General features: G+C 31.8%; 1 protein-coding gene across 2 annotated transcripts in view; it reads left to right on the top strand.

Annotated features, from left to right (window-relative positions):
* Positions 1-16,299, top strand: part of Dcr-1 (Endoribonuclease Dcr-1) — a 169,519-nt gene that overhangs the window by 87,833 nt on the left and 65,387 nt on the right. For both annotated transcript variants that reach the window (XM_085820689.1, XM_085820688.1), the window contains exons 7-8: positions 12,508-12,652; positions 12,790-12,865. In XM_085820689.1, the coding sequence (XP_085676815.1) occupies positions 12,508-12,652; positions 12,790-12,865 (221 nt within the window). The remainder of the gene's footprint in view (positions 1-12,507; positions 12,653-12,789; positions 12,866-16,299) is intronic.

Below are 16,299 nucleotides of genomic sequence, written 5' to 3'. Positions count from 1 at the left end.
GTCTTGGACAGCGGGTAACAATCTTGGTAATATTATTTCAATTATCTCAGCATCGGGTTTCTTTCCATACAGCATATCCGTTAGCTTGATTTTTCGTAAAATAAAGTCCGTCAATTGTGCTGTATCCCGTTGATAGAAACTATATAGTTCGGCTTCCAGCCGTGCGCGATCTTTCACTATGGGGAAGGCCTTTACTAACGATTTTTTGAAATTTTCAAATGTATATGTCTGGCTTCCAAATTCACCTAGTAAAAATTTGCCTATGTTTTTCCACCATAGCGCGGCCTGTCCTCTTAGTGCTGATGTGGCGATGGCAACTTTTTGTCTTTCAGGCACAGGGTAGAGCTGAAAGTGGTTTTCTAGACCTTCTAAAAATACCGCCACCGAATTTTTTCCGTCGAAATGGACGTTTGGCTTGATTGATGCTCTCAAAGTCTGGACCAGGTATCCAAATCCTTCTAACTGAGTTGTCATTTCTTGGTGTTGTCCAGCGGCTTCCATCCAATTTTCGGCCATTTCAGTTCGATAATTGTTCGAGTGCCAATATAACGTCGCGCGCCTCCAACTTGCACGCAACCAAGAGGTGACTGTGAAAACTTGTATAAAAGATAGAGCCTTGTGAAGGGTTTAAGTCCCTTTTTATTCAACGTAATAAATTACAATTGCGTTCTCTTGACGCTTACAGACTGTGCCAACTAGGCAGTCAAATAAAAATAATAACCTGAAAAGAAAGTAAAGACAAGATTCTAACTACGAGGCTCTCTAAAATAACTAACTCACCGTGTTTTACAATACCGCTGCTAATTCAGCAGACTTGAAGCTCACTGGAATGATTACCACTACTTCCCGCCAAGCACATAGGCCGCAACGCGGGGTTCTTCAATTCTCGCTAGCTACCTCCGCGCTCGCTAAGTAAGAATATCACACCGAACTCGTTTCCTTCTATTTAAATCAGAATACTTCCGCTGATAATTTGAATGCTTGCGCGTTCTACTAAAATTTACATATTCTGGCATTGGCAGTTCCAGGGGAAAGTAAGGCTTGACAGGAAAGATAGTTTAAACTTAAAATAAATGTTAGTTAAAAATAAATATAAACCCTACAAGATGTCTAGAAACCAGACTTCGCGAATTTCATTTCTCTTGCATCGAAATTGATGAGCTAATTTCTCTCACTCAACTCTGTTTGAAACAAACACATTTTGTTTTCCAAAATAAATATTACAAGCAAACTGAGGGATTAGCCATGGGAAGCCCCCTCAGTCCCATCCTGGCTGATATCTACATGCATTATTATGAATCAAAATTGTTTGAAACTTTAAAATTCCCGGCATGGTTCCGCTACGTAGACGATACTTTTACCCTGTTTGAAGGTAATAAAGATGATTTGAATAAAGTTCTTTCAACAATGAATTCTATTGATCCTGCTATTCAGTTCACTTTTGAACTTGAGACTTGCAATTCTCTTCCGTTTCTCGACATTCTGGTCACACGTAACATATCCAACTTCAGTACTACAGTTTACCGTAAACCTTCATCGGTTTGCCTTCCACCACACTTTAAATCATGTCATCCGACTAAACAAAAGTTAGCTTCATTTTATTCCTATGTTTTCCGTGCCCTTCAAGTTTGCTCCTCCAAACTAGCCCTTGATGAAGAACTAAATTATTTAAAAGCAATAGCTATTGACAGGGGCTTTTCACCCAACATTATTAATCAAGCAGTTAAAAAATTCTCATCTCAACACACTAAAAGCCACACTCTTATTTTAGGAGATTATAAAAATTCTGTTGTCATTCCCTTCTTTCCATCAATTAGCTATAAAGTTGCACATATTTTGCAGAAATTTAACTTTCGGGTTGTTTACTCTCCCATCAATAAAATTCCAACTTCTATACTCAAGGACCCCATTCCGGATATGAATTCCTGGGGTATTTATAGGATTCCTTGCCAGTGCGGTTTAATTTACATTGGCCAAACTAAGAGAGCCTTAAAATTTCGCGTCAAAGAACATGAGGCATATGTTAGAAAAAAGGAAACACAGAAGTCTTCTGTTGCTCAACATTGTTGGTCCGAAAATCACACTTTCAATTTTTCTGCTGCCAAAATTATTCAAAAAACATCTTCCATTGGAGAACTGGATTTTCTAGAGGCATTTCACATTCATAAAAATCTTTCTGTTCTAGTTAACGATCCTAATTCCAATCCAAATTTGCCTTCGGCTTTTAGAGAAATTATGTTTTAGTTCTGGTTTCGCCAACAGATGGCGCCACTTGCTTATTCTTGTCCAGGCTTTCTTATCTTATCTAAACATTATTTCCTATCTTGTTCATTTGCGGTTTTGCAGCTGAAGATGATGGTTCGGTAAAACCATCGAAACTAGTCCTGTGAAAATTTTGTAAATTAACGCTGATTTTTGTTGTTTGACTTCTGAATTAGTAAATGAGATTATGTATTTTTTATTTGCCTCTACTGTAGAATTGGGTGCTTCTTTGACTTTTTAAGTGAAAATATATCGATGTGTACATGGACAAAGTCAAGGGAGTGTGCAATGCCAGTTTGTGCAATTCTCTAATGTTTTTTTTAATGAAAATAGGTCGACATGTACATGGATAAAGGGAGTGTGCAATGCCTAGTTTGTTCAATTCTACGATTTTTTTTTTTTTTTTAAAGTGAAAATAGGTCAATGTGTACATGGATACCGAGTTTGTGCAATTCTTTGACTTGTTATTGTGTCTTTCTGTAGCGGCGATTTTTGGCGCTAAAATCACCGCTACACAAAGCCAAAATAAGTCAAATAATTGCACAAACTTGGTATCCGTGTACCACCAAAAATCGCCGTGTACCACCCAAATCGCATAATAGATTGCAGATTCGTTCATGTGGTAGATGTGACATATTTTATTAGCAATCATAGCTGATTTCAGTAACAATTATTTTATTTTAGTTAAAACATTTTGCACCCACAAATAATGTGGCACACTAATCATGCCTGTTCCAGAACATAACATTTACATTTTTGAAATTTTCTGGCAAGAACAGAAGCAGCAAGTCGGAGTTTAACTAGACAGAGAAACAGGTGCAAAATTGCTCTGTGTTGAGCCTGGTATCTTATTCAGAGTGGGTAGTTAATTTCAGTTTCAGTGCATTTTGATTGGATAATTAATAATGCTCTAAAATGATTGTTTGGTGTTTGAGTTCCATTTACATCACCAGTATTGTATAAAAGTCATGTGATATGGATTAATCTAAAAACGACAAATTTCAGAGAAAATTTTTATAAGCAATTATTGTTTTTAGAATAACAAAGTGTATTACAATTCTGAAAACATTTTATATCTGATATATTGTGAAGGCAGTGTCATATAATGTAATAAACAATCAAGAGAATAATTATATTTTTTTCTACGGCTAATTTAGGGTGGTTTGTTTGCGTAATGTTTGAAAAAGTAATGAAGACTTAATACATTTATACAACTTGATGCTTATCACTTCCAATATTTAACTTTCGTTATGTGACTTTATCCACTCAGATATTAATAATATAACTAGTTGTGAACATTGACTCTTTATCTGCCATAAGATGTGTAAAATTTTCCATGTTTTATTTGTAAAAATTAAGATACTAAGCAGTATTTGATGAGTTAACATATAATGGACATAAAATAATTGTGAGTGAAGTATGAAATACCATTCAGAATAATTGTTCAGGTATAACTACTTAGCTGTATTTTTAATTTGCAGAGATAAATTATGATTATCAATGGAACTGTTTATATAACTTTTTAAGTGCTTCTGTTTCTTCAGTCTGTTGAGGCTGTGCCCTGCCAGTGGCCAAATGGTAATAAGAGCACTGAATATTGATAGTTTGACCTGGACTAACCTAGGTGAATGCATATGTTATGTAGGGGATTACCTAAATTAAAATAATGAATAAGAGAGACTATTTCCAATTAAAATTCAAAGTTTGCTTTCAGAGTTTTTATTGTACAGATATATATATATATGTGTGTGTGTGTGTGTGTGTGTGTGTGTGTGTAAAAGATATTTCCTCAAATATCTCCCCCCAAGATGTTTAGTGCCATGTTCTGAATATTCAAAAAATATTCATAATTTTTCTCTTCCTGAATATTCTCAAAGAACAAGCTGGTCAAAGTTTTAATGTGGTTTATCCACATAATGATTGTTTTCACATTACTAACAAAAACAAACCTTTATTAACTACCTGCAAAGGCCACACTGAATATTTCTTTCTTTTAACTTTTGAACTTTATGCCAGACTGATGGAAGAACTTATCCATCACAGTAAAGCAAACACGAACTTACATTCACTCAATAGTATGACGAAGTCAGCTGCACGTTTACGTTCTATAATTATTTGTGGATGATATGATGCCTAAGCAGTAGCATAAACAACAACAAGAATGGGTAAGTTGTAGGGAAGTAGAAATGAAGACATATTATTAAATATTGGAATGTTGATATTACTAATGTATTCTTACCGGAATGTTCTTCTCCCAAGAAATATTGTGATTGTTATCTGTAGTTTATCCATGACTACTTCACATCTTTTGAAAATTAAATTATTCTCATAATTTTCCTCTCTTGATTTTTTAGAGATAACATTAGTAAAGAAAAGGGGAAATATGTTGTATAATTCTGTTAACACATCGGAGAGGTATTACTGTTTTTACTTCAAGGTTTTCAAGATGCAAATAAAAATAAAAAATTTTTGCTACTTGGCAAGGATTAACCCCTTAATTGCCGCAGGCGTATATTATGCTTTGCTCAGCCAATGCGTTAACTGCAACGGGCGTATATATATACGCCCTTCCAAACTACTATCATTTGCTTTGCGCTGCTACCCATAAAATTATTCGCAAAGCTTTGGAATGCAACACCACAATGACCTTGACAAAGTATGCGAAGGAGGATACTATTTCAGAGAAGTGTGGGGAGAAATTGGAGAGAGAGGTGTGTCTAAAGCTATGAAAATAATGACTGCACGGTATTGGCTGGTGTTAAGCAAGTAAAACACATTTTTTTTATTCGGTGTCCTCCGTTTTCGTTTACTTTTTGTAGTAGGTTTCAGGAATAAAGAAAGATATAACAGATGTTTCAAACCGATTTATCTTTTTTGAATAATTTTTTGATGAACTGCTTGTGCTTCTATTGTTACTGAAACTAACCATTTTGTAGACGAGTATATGAACCAACACCTTGCAAACGAAAAATCAAGAGCAAAATTGTGGCATTCAACCAGTTCAGAAGAAATATATGTTTTTTTAGGCATACTGATTTCACAAGGTATAACACTGAAACCTGATATTACATGTTACTGGTCTAAAAATTAATTGATCGAAACTCCATTTTAGGGATTTTTTTTTATTATAAAAACATCATTTTTATTATACTTGCATCTTTTTATTATACTTTTACTCAAAACATTAAATTTTGTGCATTCATTTTTTTTCTTTTATTCTTTATTTTGTGAAAGTAAACAGTTTTTAGAAAGCAAAACTTGCACTTATTTTTCCCCTAATATGTCACATAAGTACGTGCGCATGTGTGAAAAACCGTGACACTGGGAAATGAATCTTGTATGTTTTCCGTGGCAATTAAGGGGTTAAGACCTTTCTTTTACCTTTCTTATTACAGTCAAGAGTCGTTAATCCGGACTCGTCGGGACTTCGGCGATTCCGGATTATAGATCATCAGTTTAAATCTTGTAAGATGGCATGCAGAAATTCTAAAATTAAAAATATGAAACCGTAATTTATGAAATAAAGAACAATTATGATCTAAAGGGTATCAAAATTTACAAAAAAAAAAGCTTAATATTTATTTGTTTACTTTATTAAACATTTCTTTCAATGTAAGTTGTTTAAGTTGCTTCGTTTTATGTGATAATACTTTCTCTTTAATTCTATAAACAGACATAATTTCTTGTTCAGTTACGAAGTTCCGCTGTTCAAGTCCCGTAATTGCTGTGCCGAGAATACCGACTAACTTGTCAATCGAAATTTTTTCGTTTTCACTAACCTCTCTGTCACCTTCTTCGTGTCTTTATCCATTTTTTGCAGCAATTCCACTTTTTGTTTGATGGACATCGAAACATACTTTCGTTTTGTAGATCGTTTGGGAACTCCAGCATCGAAAATTCTATTTGATATAATCGAAAGTTCAAGTTTACTTTTATAGTATTGCTCTTACAGTCTGCAAAAAATAATAAGCCGGATCCAATTCGAAAATTAAGGAACAACACAATCATCAACATTAACTGAAATAGATAATTAGATAATTTTAGCTTATTCCGTCCGTTATACATAAAACGCACACGTGAAAACGTATTCTGCACTTGCGCAGACGTAAAAGGTCTTACGCGCACGCATAATCGCCTATCCGCAGGTGTCAGCGCGGCGCATGCTCAGAAAGTTTTTAGCTTTGAGGTCCGGATTATGGGTGTCCGAATTAACGACTTTTGACTGTATTAATATGCAGTGCTGATCAGTGAAGCAAAGTGAGTCATTTAATACAAATATTTATCCACATTTCATGATAATAATTTGCTGTAATTATTATTTCATACCACAACTGTGATAAGTAAATACATGAATTTGTAACATCATAATTTATGTCAACTTTAAAATACTCTATTCAGGTACCGGTGGTACATGCACCACTGGTGGTACTCATGAGAAAAATAGGTGGTACGCAAAGAAGCAAAGTATTTTTAACTATTAAATTCAAAAATTAAAACCCCAACATCCTGATTGAGTTTCTTTTTTCTAACGCTTGTAAATTTATGCGATCTATGCTGAGCTTTGTTCAAGAGTGGTGGTGTAGTAGTACTTTGTAGTGGTGGTACTAAAATTCAATTTTTGTTTAGATGATATGCATTAGTCAAAAGGTTGAGAACCGCTGCTCTAGTTCTTATGTTCTAATGATGGTGAAGGTTTCTGTAATAAATTACAGTTATTGACAGGCAATAAATCATTATATTATAAAATTCATAGAATTTTTTTTATGGAACTTGTGCTTCAGATATAAGAAAATTCTGTCTTAATATGAATTGTAATTTTGATCTCAGAAAAGAAATCTTTTTTTAATAATGTATCCTCATGTAAAATGTCCTTTTTGTATACATTAAAATCATGTATATGTAGTGTTCAACAAACTAGTAAGCTGAAATAACCTGAACATTTTAAAATTTAGAATTTTTTTTTCTTTTAATAAAAAAATTAAGCAAATTTCTAAACCTGTCATGCACCATATGTGTGACTTAAAAAGAAAAAAGAAAAAAAAAAAAAAAAAAAAAATTCATCGGACAGCATAATTTAGCTCCCGTGGTGGATATATGTGGCCTCATAGAGCAATCATAAGATGTTTGTTTTGGTTTTATATTTGATTGATTAATTCTCAATAGGCTAGTTTAGTTTTTGTGAAGAAGAATTTCAGTTAATTACTATTTGTCTGTTTTTCCCACACATTTTGGAAAAATTCTTAAAATTTTGGACCTGCCAAAAATGAAACATGCAATAAAGTATTTACAGAATTATGGGATCCTTGCATCAAAAAGGTGTGCATCATAGGTTATGATATGTGATTTTATTTGAAAACGGATAAATAGTGGCAATGCAATATAAAAAATTATGAGAAGCAATTTATGTTTTCTTTGTATCTTGATTCTCTAACTAAATAAAGAGTTGTCAGTTCTTTCAAATTTTTGCTGGAGTGATTGATGCAGGCTTTGCAACATCTTAACCTACTTCCATGATTGACTGTAGTTTTATTTTTATGCTTTTAAAATACATTGCCTTTTATGTCTTAATGCATTTTTTCCCTAAAAAATTATCATACATAATGTTAAATGTAGGCTTTGGTATTCAATGTGATAATGAATAAGGTTTTTGTATTTTTGACGTGAAATTTCTTTCATTCATTCATTTGACTTTTCTTCTGTGAGCTGCATTTTTTACATGTGCTGAATCACCTGGAGTTTTCACGTATTGTGCATATGACATTTCTCAGGCTTTCCAGGTAATTCAGTTTTTACTGTATGTACGTTGGATAAAAGAAGAAATCGTTAGACCTTTTTAAAAATTCAGAAAAAATTAATGAAATCTCACATGCATATGCAGGTTACACCAAAATTTGCATTATGAATTCTGTTCCCCCTCCCCCTTACTTATGTATTATATCGTCAACTGTGAAAATCGGGAAATAGGTGTGATTTAGCGTGAGTTATTGTTAAATGTGGCATAACAACACATTCATAACATCTGCGCTTTTGTTTGATGTAACCACAGTTGATCCTCGATAAGCCACATTATGTTTTTATGAATGAGGATATAAATTAACTGTTGCTGCTGTATTTTTTCTTAGAATTTAAAAGAAAGTGATTAAAATTTGTGTGTTCTACCTTGCAAGCAGTGGATTATTTTCGAAGCTATAGGGATCCTACCATAAAAAAAAACTGTATTGATATATATGATGTAATTGGCTGAATATGGTTGACAAAACAGTTAACAGTTGTAGGAAGTTGGTATATATATATATATAGCATTTTATAAGCATAATTTCTGGTAAAATTGGAGGGCCTAACAAAATAGTAGAAGCCAGTGAAAGCCTTTTTTCAAAGTGCAGAAATGAAGCGAATCGAATACTGATTGTTTATCCCATTAGCACTCAAATTATTTTTTCTGGAAGCAATTGGATAAAAATCTTGTTTTGAGTATTTTGTTTTCATTATGAATATTATAATTGAAATTTAATCAAACTGCCAGTAGTTTTTTTTAGTCCAAAGGGGCTTTGTCCCTGAAGGACTATTGTTTCCGTTTTGCGACTTTGCGGCGAATTCTTTTTCAAACTGTTGCCACCAAATGTTAGAGTCCTGCATTATATTTGAAGAAATTAAATAATGAAAAATCTGCATAAATGTATGTATATTTATCGCATTGTGATAAAGCAACGGTACATAGAGCCAACAAATTTTGAATGACATAATCCTCCTATAAAATGGGCATGTGGAAGACCAAATTTGAAATTTTTTTATTAATTTCATATTTTGTAAAACTTTAACGAATTTTTGAGTGACAAACTCAACGATTTAAAAGCGAGCAATGGCAACACTCTGCGGAGAAAAAAAACCTTTTTATCTCCAGCACACGTAACTGTGTATCGGAAATTCTAAAGGTATGCCTATTTTAAAATTATTTTGCGACATTGCTATTGCACTGAATTTTATGGTTTAAGTGAAAAGAACATATTTAATAAATAAAGGTAACACACAAAACGTTAAGAAAAAAGCCCCTTTGGATGTAATTTAAAACATGAAACCTTTCAGTTTTTTTTTTTTTTTTTTTTTTTTTTTTTTTTTTTTTTTTTTTTTTAAGACATACTAAAAAAAATAGATTGTTGGGCGTTGATGTGATATTTTTTTAGTATGTAACAGATGACTTAGTAGTACTTCATAAAAATGTTTAAAAAGCTAAAATTAGATAAAATAAAAATACACCACTTTAAAAACATGTATGTATTTCAAAATACATAGAAATGTAAAAAAATAGCTTTGTGCAATAATAATAAAATAAAATAATGCAGTGTTTAAAATATTTCTAAAGCTTTTAAATGAAATAAAATTAAGAAAAGACGCAATATAATATTATAACTTAACAAACTTAAATATATATGTAAATGGATATAATGCTAGTAAATTGTAATATTAACTTCTTCTTCTTCTTCTTTTTTTTTTTTTTTTTTTTTTTTTTTTTTTTTTGTCTGTGTGTGTGTGTGTGTGAAATTCTGTAAAACAATTTTTACATAAAGAGTACTGCACGTTGTACATAAAGAGTACTGCACTTTGTACAGAATGTGAGAGGTCTTGATTTATAGCCTGCAAGTTGGCAACATCATTATGCATTTTGCCTGCCTATGTATCTAATCCAGCCAATCTGTCATAACAAACATCATTACTAACATTGCTTCTTGAACTTTAAGGAAAACTGGAAGGCCCTTTTGAAACTCTTCTTCTGATCCTCAATTTTAAATAGTGTACAGCTATAGTTCTTCAGAAATCTTTCATTTTCATTTCTGTAAAGAATGTTTGCATTAATTGATATCATGTCAATAATTCATGTGAACAAATACCTATGTTATTTTTACCTCTAATTGCAATACTGTGCTTTTCTAACAACCAATCGTGATGGTTTACTCCCTCCATATATTTGCTATAAGTATTTATTAAATTTGGCTGTGGGATTGTTACTTTGTCCTCCTTCTTACTTGACCATCTTTGCACTTTTGAAGTGCACTTAATGTTATCAAAATTAGTCACAACTGCCATCATTTTGTTATCCCTCCATCTAACTATTGTTATTTCATTATTTTCATCAAATCAATAATTGCATGATCTACGTGGCATTTTATTCAACTCGCTGGAAATTTTTATAATACACTTCAATTATGTTATGTTATATAATAGCTCAAAAGCTTTTTCTTAAAGATTATGTAGTAAAGAATGGCTAGTGAAAAAAATATGTATTAAAAAAATAACATGGCTTGGTGGATTTTCTGTGATGGATAACATATTCATTGCAACTCTTTCTTCCAGTGATCTAAAGCATGAACTCTTGGATTGTTCTTTTCCACAATACAATGAAAATTTAAAACAGTATTCACTATTGCCACAAAACCAAAGCTTAACTTTTTTTAATTGTTTTAGAGAATGGTCATCTTACAATCATATCATTGGTAGGCAAGCACTTATTGAAAATTCCTCACTGCTTAAAATTTTCATTCACTTTTTCCAAAAGGAATTTTATTGCAAATGATTTGTCAGGCTTATTTTCAGAGGCGCTGCAATTATTCTGGAAGTGAATATATGATTTAATTTTTAAGCAAGCATTCTGAACCAACTCAGTTCCTAAGTCTTTTGCTTCACTCGAATAATCTCTTTCACTTGGAAGAGTATGGTAGCTGGAAAAAAAATAAAAACCCTATGAATATCTTTTATATCTTCTGTGGTAATATTAAAATAATGGTAATTTTTAAAGTAGTGAATTACCCCTTCAATGATTAAATCATATACTTCATCAGAAACAAGCAAGTTTTTCAAACACAGCAACTGGAGATTCATTTTCTATTCCATTTTTGAGTGCTACAAGAAAATCCTTATATTTTCCCTCTGCTTGCATCAGCTTCATGAAATTTGGTATTGTCATAGTCGAAACTATTTTTGATCTTTCTGTATTTTTAACTTAAAAGCTTTTTTTTTTTTTTTTTTTTTTTTTTTTTTTTTTAAGGTTGAAGTCAATTCTATTTTTTTAGATTCATCATCTGCTGATATTACTTCTGATTAACTTTCTCAGCATATCCCTTATAATTGGAGCATCTACATTCTCATCGTCAATTTCTTCTTCATCCATCAATTTATCAATTTCAGGTGATCCACCAATATTGCCTTCAGTTTCCTTAGAAAAGCAAGAATATTTTCCTATTCATATTTTCAATCTAAAGAAGACAAGAAAGCAATTATGGTATGGCCTGCAATAAGAAAGAAGAGTGCTTGAATACCCAGTGATATATTTATAATATATTAACATTTGAGTGGGAATTTCTACTAACTAGTTCTGAACAATAGTTGCAGCATGGTGAAATAACTATATCTATATAAGGATAAAATATAACCAAATAAAAACCTCATTTATCTGCATCAGTCGACTATTTTCTCAAGAAATGTGAAGAAAGAGCTAACAAAATGCATTACGAAAAACTTAAAAACAACTTTATTTTCCCACTGCCAGATAACAGCTGCAGTAATTGAGGGAAATGCATATCATTTGAATTCATGATTATTTTTGCTTACTCCATGTGCAGTTTCATCACTCTGGAATGCACTGCAAGACATTTAAAATCTTTTTAATGCCACTTAGTCTAGCTGTCTAAAAATATACTGCTAGGCTTACTGAGTTAAATAAAGAGTTCCTTCAGAATTCCACAGAAACGGTTGGTGCAAGTTGAGCGAGATCTCAGCAAACTTTCATGGTTCAATAGTACCAAACTTTCACAGTTGACAGGATAATATGCAAGTACTTTTTTTTTAGTAAATAAATTTTTGATCTTAACTCAGTTACATTTGCCATTTTAGGAAATTACCAAAGTAAAAATTCTGATATTATTAAAGATATATTTCTTTTTCTTTGCAAAGAATAGAAGTGGATTGTTGCCAGATGTTAATGACAATCATAACAGTTTCTGAAAAACTTCTGCAAGCAATTTCTTGCTTAAGGACATTTTAAATAAATCACATCTAATTTTTTTTTTTTTTTTTTTTTTAAATTACAGTAGTGTACTGAAGATGAAGCGTTTATCTTTCAATCTATGTAAAGTATTAAGAACTAAATGCTTACTTTTGTTCAATTTCAGTGTATTTGGTTTTCTTTATTCAGTTTAAATGCATTATATTTTGTATTGGTTTCAAATAATTTGTAATTATTTAACTGAACAGGTATTGTGCTAAACTTCCTAGTGACACATTTACAAGACTAACACCAAAGTGGTATATAAATGAAGACTATTCTTCTGGCTCTACACCTCAGTTCCAGTGTGTTTTGAAACTGCCAATCAATTCCCCAGTGAAAAAAGCTTTAGTTGTGAGGAAATTTTCCTTTTTTTTTTTTTTTTCTCTGTATATGAGAAAGTAATTTTAGTAAAGAATGCTCGAAAATAATGTATAATCAAGTTATCTGAATTTTACTTGTTGCAATATTACTTGTTATGAAATTTTTAGGGTCCTTGGATGAGAAGCAAACAGCTTGCAAAAATGGCAGTTGCTCTAAAAATGTGTGAAGAATTGCATAAAGCTGGTAAAGTTGTTTCCCTCTACCTTCGTTTTAATTTTAATGAATAAATGTTTTATCTTGACCACAAAATTATTTAAAAAAATTTCTACTAAATATACAGCATGTTAAAAAAACGTGTTACAGGCTTTTTTTTTTTTTTTTTTTTTTTTTTTTTTTTTTTACATACATGGCATGTAACATACACTCAGTAGCCAAAATATTAAAGACGCATTAGTTTACCATGTACACAGTAACACCTGATAACACATCAGTTTATCTTTAGCATTCACTGCCACTATTCTTCTGTGTATGAATTCAACATGCTGATATGGTTTTTGAGGATTATTAGTTTATGTTGAGACATAATGGCAGCTCTGAATTTATCCAGATTGGATTGATGTTTCCAAATGTTGAGTGATATTTCTACTTTATCACACGAATTGAAGTCATTAGAATTTAAGTCAGGCTAGCCATGGAAGCAATTTGAATCTTAATTCCATGTTTCAGACCAGTTTGAGGCCAATGGTGCACAGTGACCTATTATCTTGCTGAAAATGACCATCTGCATTACGGAACAACACAGCCATAAATGAATGTATATTATCAGGAACAATACTCAGAGATAAACTGCAGTTCTGAGAGCTGTTTCCAGAATATCAAGGGCCCATCATACTCTAGGGAAATAATATTCCTCAGATCATAATTCCATTTCCCCAGCTTCAAGAGTTGTCATTAGGCAAGAAGGGCTAATGAATGCATTCTGTTTTGCACCATGTTCTGACCCTGCCATGTATATGATGGAGCAGGAAACAAAATTCATAGAATCAAGCAACTTATGTTAATCATCAGGTTTAATTTTGATGCTCCTGGGTATGCAATCATGCTTATTTACCAATCTTAACAAAAGTACTCTTGATGATCTTCTTTTATTAAAACCTATCTATTATCAAGTCTGTCTTGCTCATTCAGATATACACCTCATGAAATGCCTGAATTTCATTGAATTCCAATTTGTCATGTTGCTCTGAATGATTTATGCCATCTGCCGTTCATTGCTTTCATTTACCAGCATTTTCAGAACAGAATTATCATTACTGCCTGAAGTATGTTTTTAGCCATTTTCTGTTGCATGAAAAAAAGACTTAGAACATAAACCATTTCAAAGGTCACATAATTGCATTTTTGATCCTACCTCTTTCAGAGTTGCTCAAATCTTTGGTTTTATCCGTTTTTGAACTAACTATAGTAGTAATTATTTCTTCTAAGATAAGTGGTCTTTATGAAAAGAATTCATTGTCATTGTAAGTCATTGGCTGACTGACGTAAGTTTAAAGAAGTGTCTTTAGTATTTTGGCACTGGCACTCAGTATCTATTCCAGTTACAAAGTTTTATAAACATGTATGTAATGGGGAAGACTACACTATACTGTGGTTTGGGAATAAATACTTAAATAATCTGTTTCATAAACTCAAAATTTTTATTGATATTCAAGAGCGAATATTAACTGAATTTGTTTTCCTATGACTGAAATTCAAGATTTTTTAGAATGTTGTTTAGAAGTCAATTACAAAACAAAATGATATTAATGGTTTCATCTTAGATAAAACAAAATTTTTTATTAAATTTTTTGATATGTGATAGGTCCTAGAAAAGCATATGTCAGAAAAAAATATGCATAAATATATGACACTTGTAGCTTTATGTAAATAAGTCAAGCATTTTGTATGTTTTACTAATCACAGTTTTGGAGGGGATGGGGTGAAGATCACGCAAAAACTCAAGTTTTATTTTTTCAGAATCTTCACTGCATTTAGATAATTTTTCTAAAATTCTGCAAGCATATATTGCATTTAAAATTAATGTTTAAGAAAATAAAAAAAAAAATGTGCAAGTTTTTTCAAGTAACCTATTCATGAGTTTATTTGAATAAAGGCAAAGGAATTTATACTGAATATTATGTTTTACAAGATTTACAACAGAAAAGGTGTTTTTTTTTTTTTTTTTTTTTTTTTTTTTTTTTTTTTTTTGTGTGTGTGTGTGTGTGTGTGTGTGTGTGTGTGTGTGTGTCAGGCCTTTAATTTCTTGATGCTAATTTTTTATTGCTTGTTTATGCAGAATTTATTAAATCTGAGTTCACTAATTACCTGGAGAATATCTCAAAATGACTGACTAAAAAAAAAATAGAAATCGAAGCTATTTCGTGACTGTAAATCAGTCACGTAATTGCTATCATTTTTTATAACAATTCGCTGTCATAGAACTAAATGCTAAATACTCTTTTTGTAAAGGGAAGGCAAATTGGATGTTAAAAAAAAAATTTTGCAAGACCTGTTTTTACCTGATTAGTATTTCAAAATGATATCTTCTCAGAAAGTGCTGTAGAGATCCAAAGCAATAATAATCTATCACAACATATTTGTCTGATAAGTACTTTAAAAGGGCAATTTTTTTTTTTTTTTTTTTTTTTTTTTTGTCTAATTTTATCTTTATCTGGGTGATATGCATTCTATATACTTTTTGTATTGTTAGAGAACATGATAATTCTCCTTGTGTTGACCAAGGCACAATCTTTCGTACAAAGATGTTGAGTCAAATCGTCTAGTAGAGAATAAAAGTTTACAGTGATAATATGACCACATACCAAAACTTCAAAAGATGCAGTTCTCCACTAACTTCACTATAAATCTTTTGGGGGATTAATCCTAGTTTTAAATTTTTCACCTAGCATCTGATTTGTGAAAAATTTTTGTGTTTTATTGTAACATATTTTTCTTCTCTTGTGACAGTTCAATGCCGATGTTATTCTTTTTCCTGCTTTCTAAGCAAGGATTTCCTGATGAAGAAGCACTGAAATTTGTTGTCAGTTGAGAGTTAGTGTTGTGTCTGAATTCTGTGTCTGTAGACCTTTCTGATTTGCTCTGTAACTGTGATAATGGCAGTGCATTGCTTAATTCTGTGCTGGTCTGACAACAATTAGCTTTAAAACTCAGTACAAAGGTTATCAGGTTTTTAATCTTTTGCTATCATAAAGTCTGACCCAAATCTGTGGTAGACGTAAGCGACTCATCGCTATGTCTGAAATTACAGCAAACTCAGAAGAAGGATTTAAGGACCCTTTTATTAATCCAAATAAAATTTAATAAATGGCGCCAACTTATGCTTACAGAAGCCTTCACTTTTGGTTTAAATCAAAGATAATGGGTAAACTTAAAATTGATGAAGTTTAAGTATAGCCTAACAGCTTCACATTTTAATTAGTGTATAAGCTGGCTCTGACTGAAGTTGGCACTCAAAGGCTACAGAATTCTAATTGCAAGAGAATCAAAGTTCACTCAGAACACACTCTGATTTCACCCTCCGAAACTTTCCTTTAAATACTATCTTCTTTCTACCTAATTTGAAAGTTGTGTGTGCTGAAAATTTGCATTCTAGGAGATAAATAAAATGAGGCTTGATA

Source organism: Stegodyphus dumicola, chromosome 7, assembly GCF_044657685.1.
Source record: "Stegodyphus dumicola isolate Sdum_Otavi_A_Nest chromosome 7, ASM4465768v1".
In the NCBI taxonomy this organism is placed as follows: Eukaryota; Metazoa; Arthropoda; class Arachnida; order Araneae; family Eresidae; genus Stegodyphus; species Stegodyphus dumicola.
Note: the sequence above shows the minus strand (reverse complement) of the source record. Positions and strands in the feature narration are given on the sequence as shown.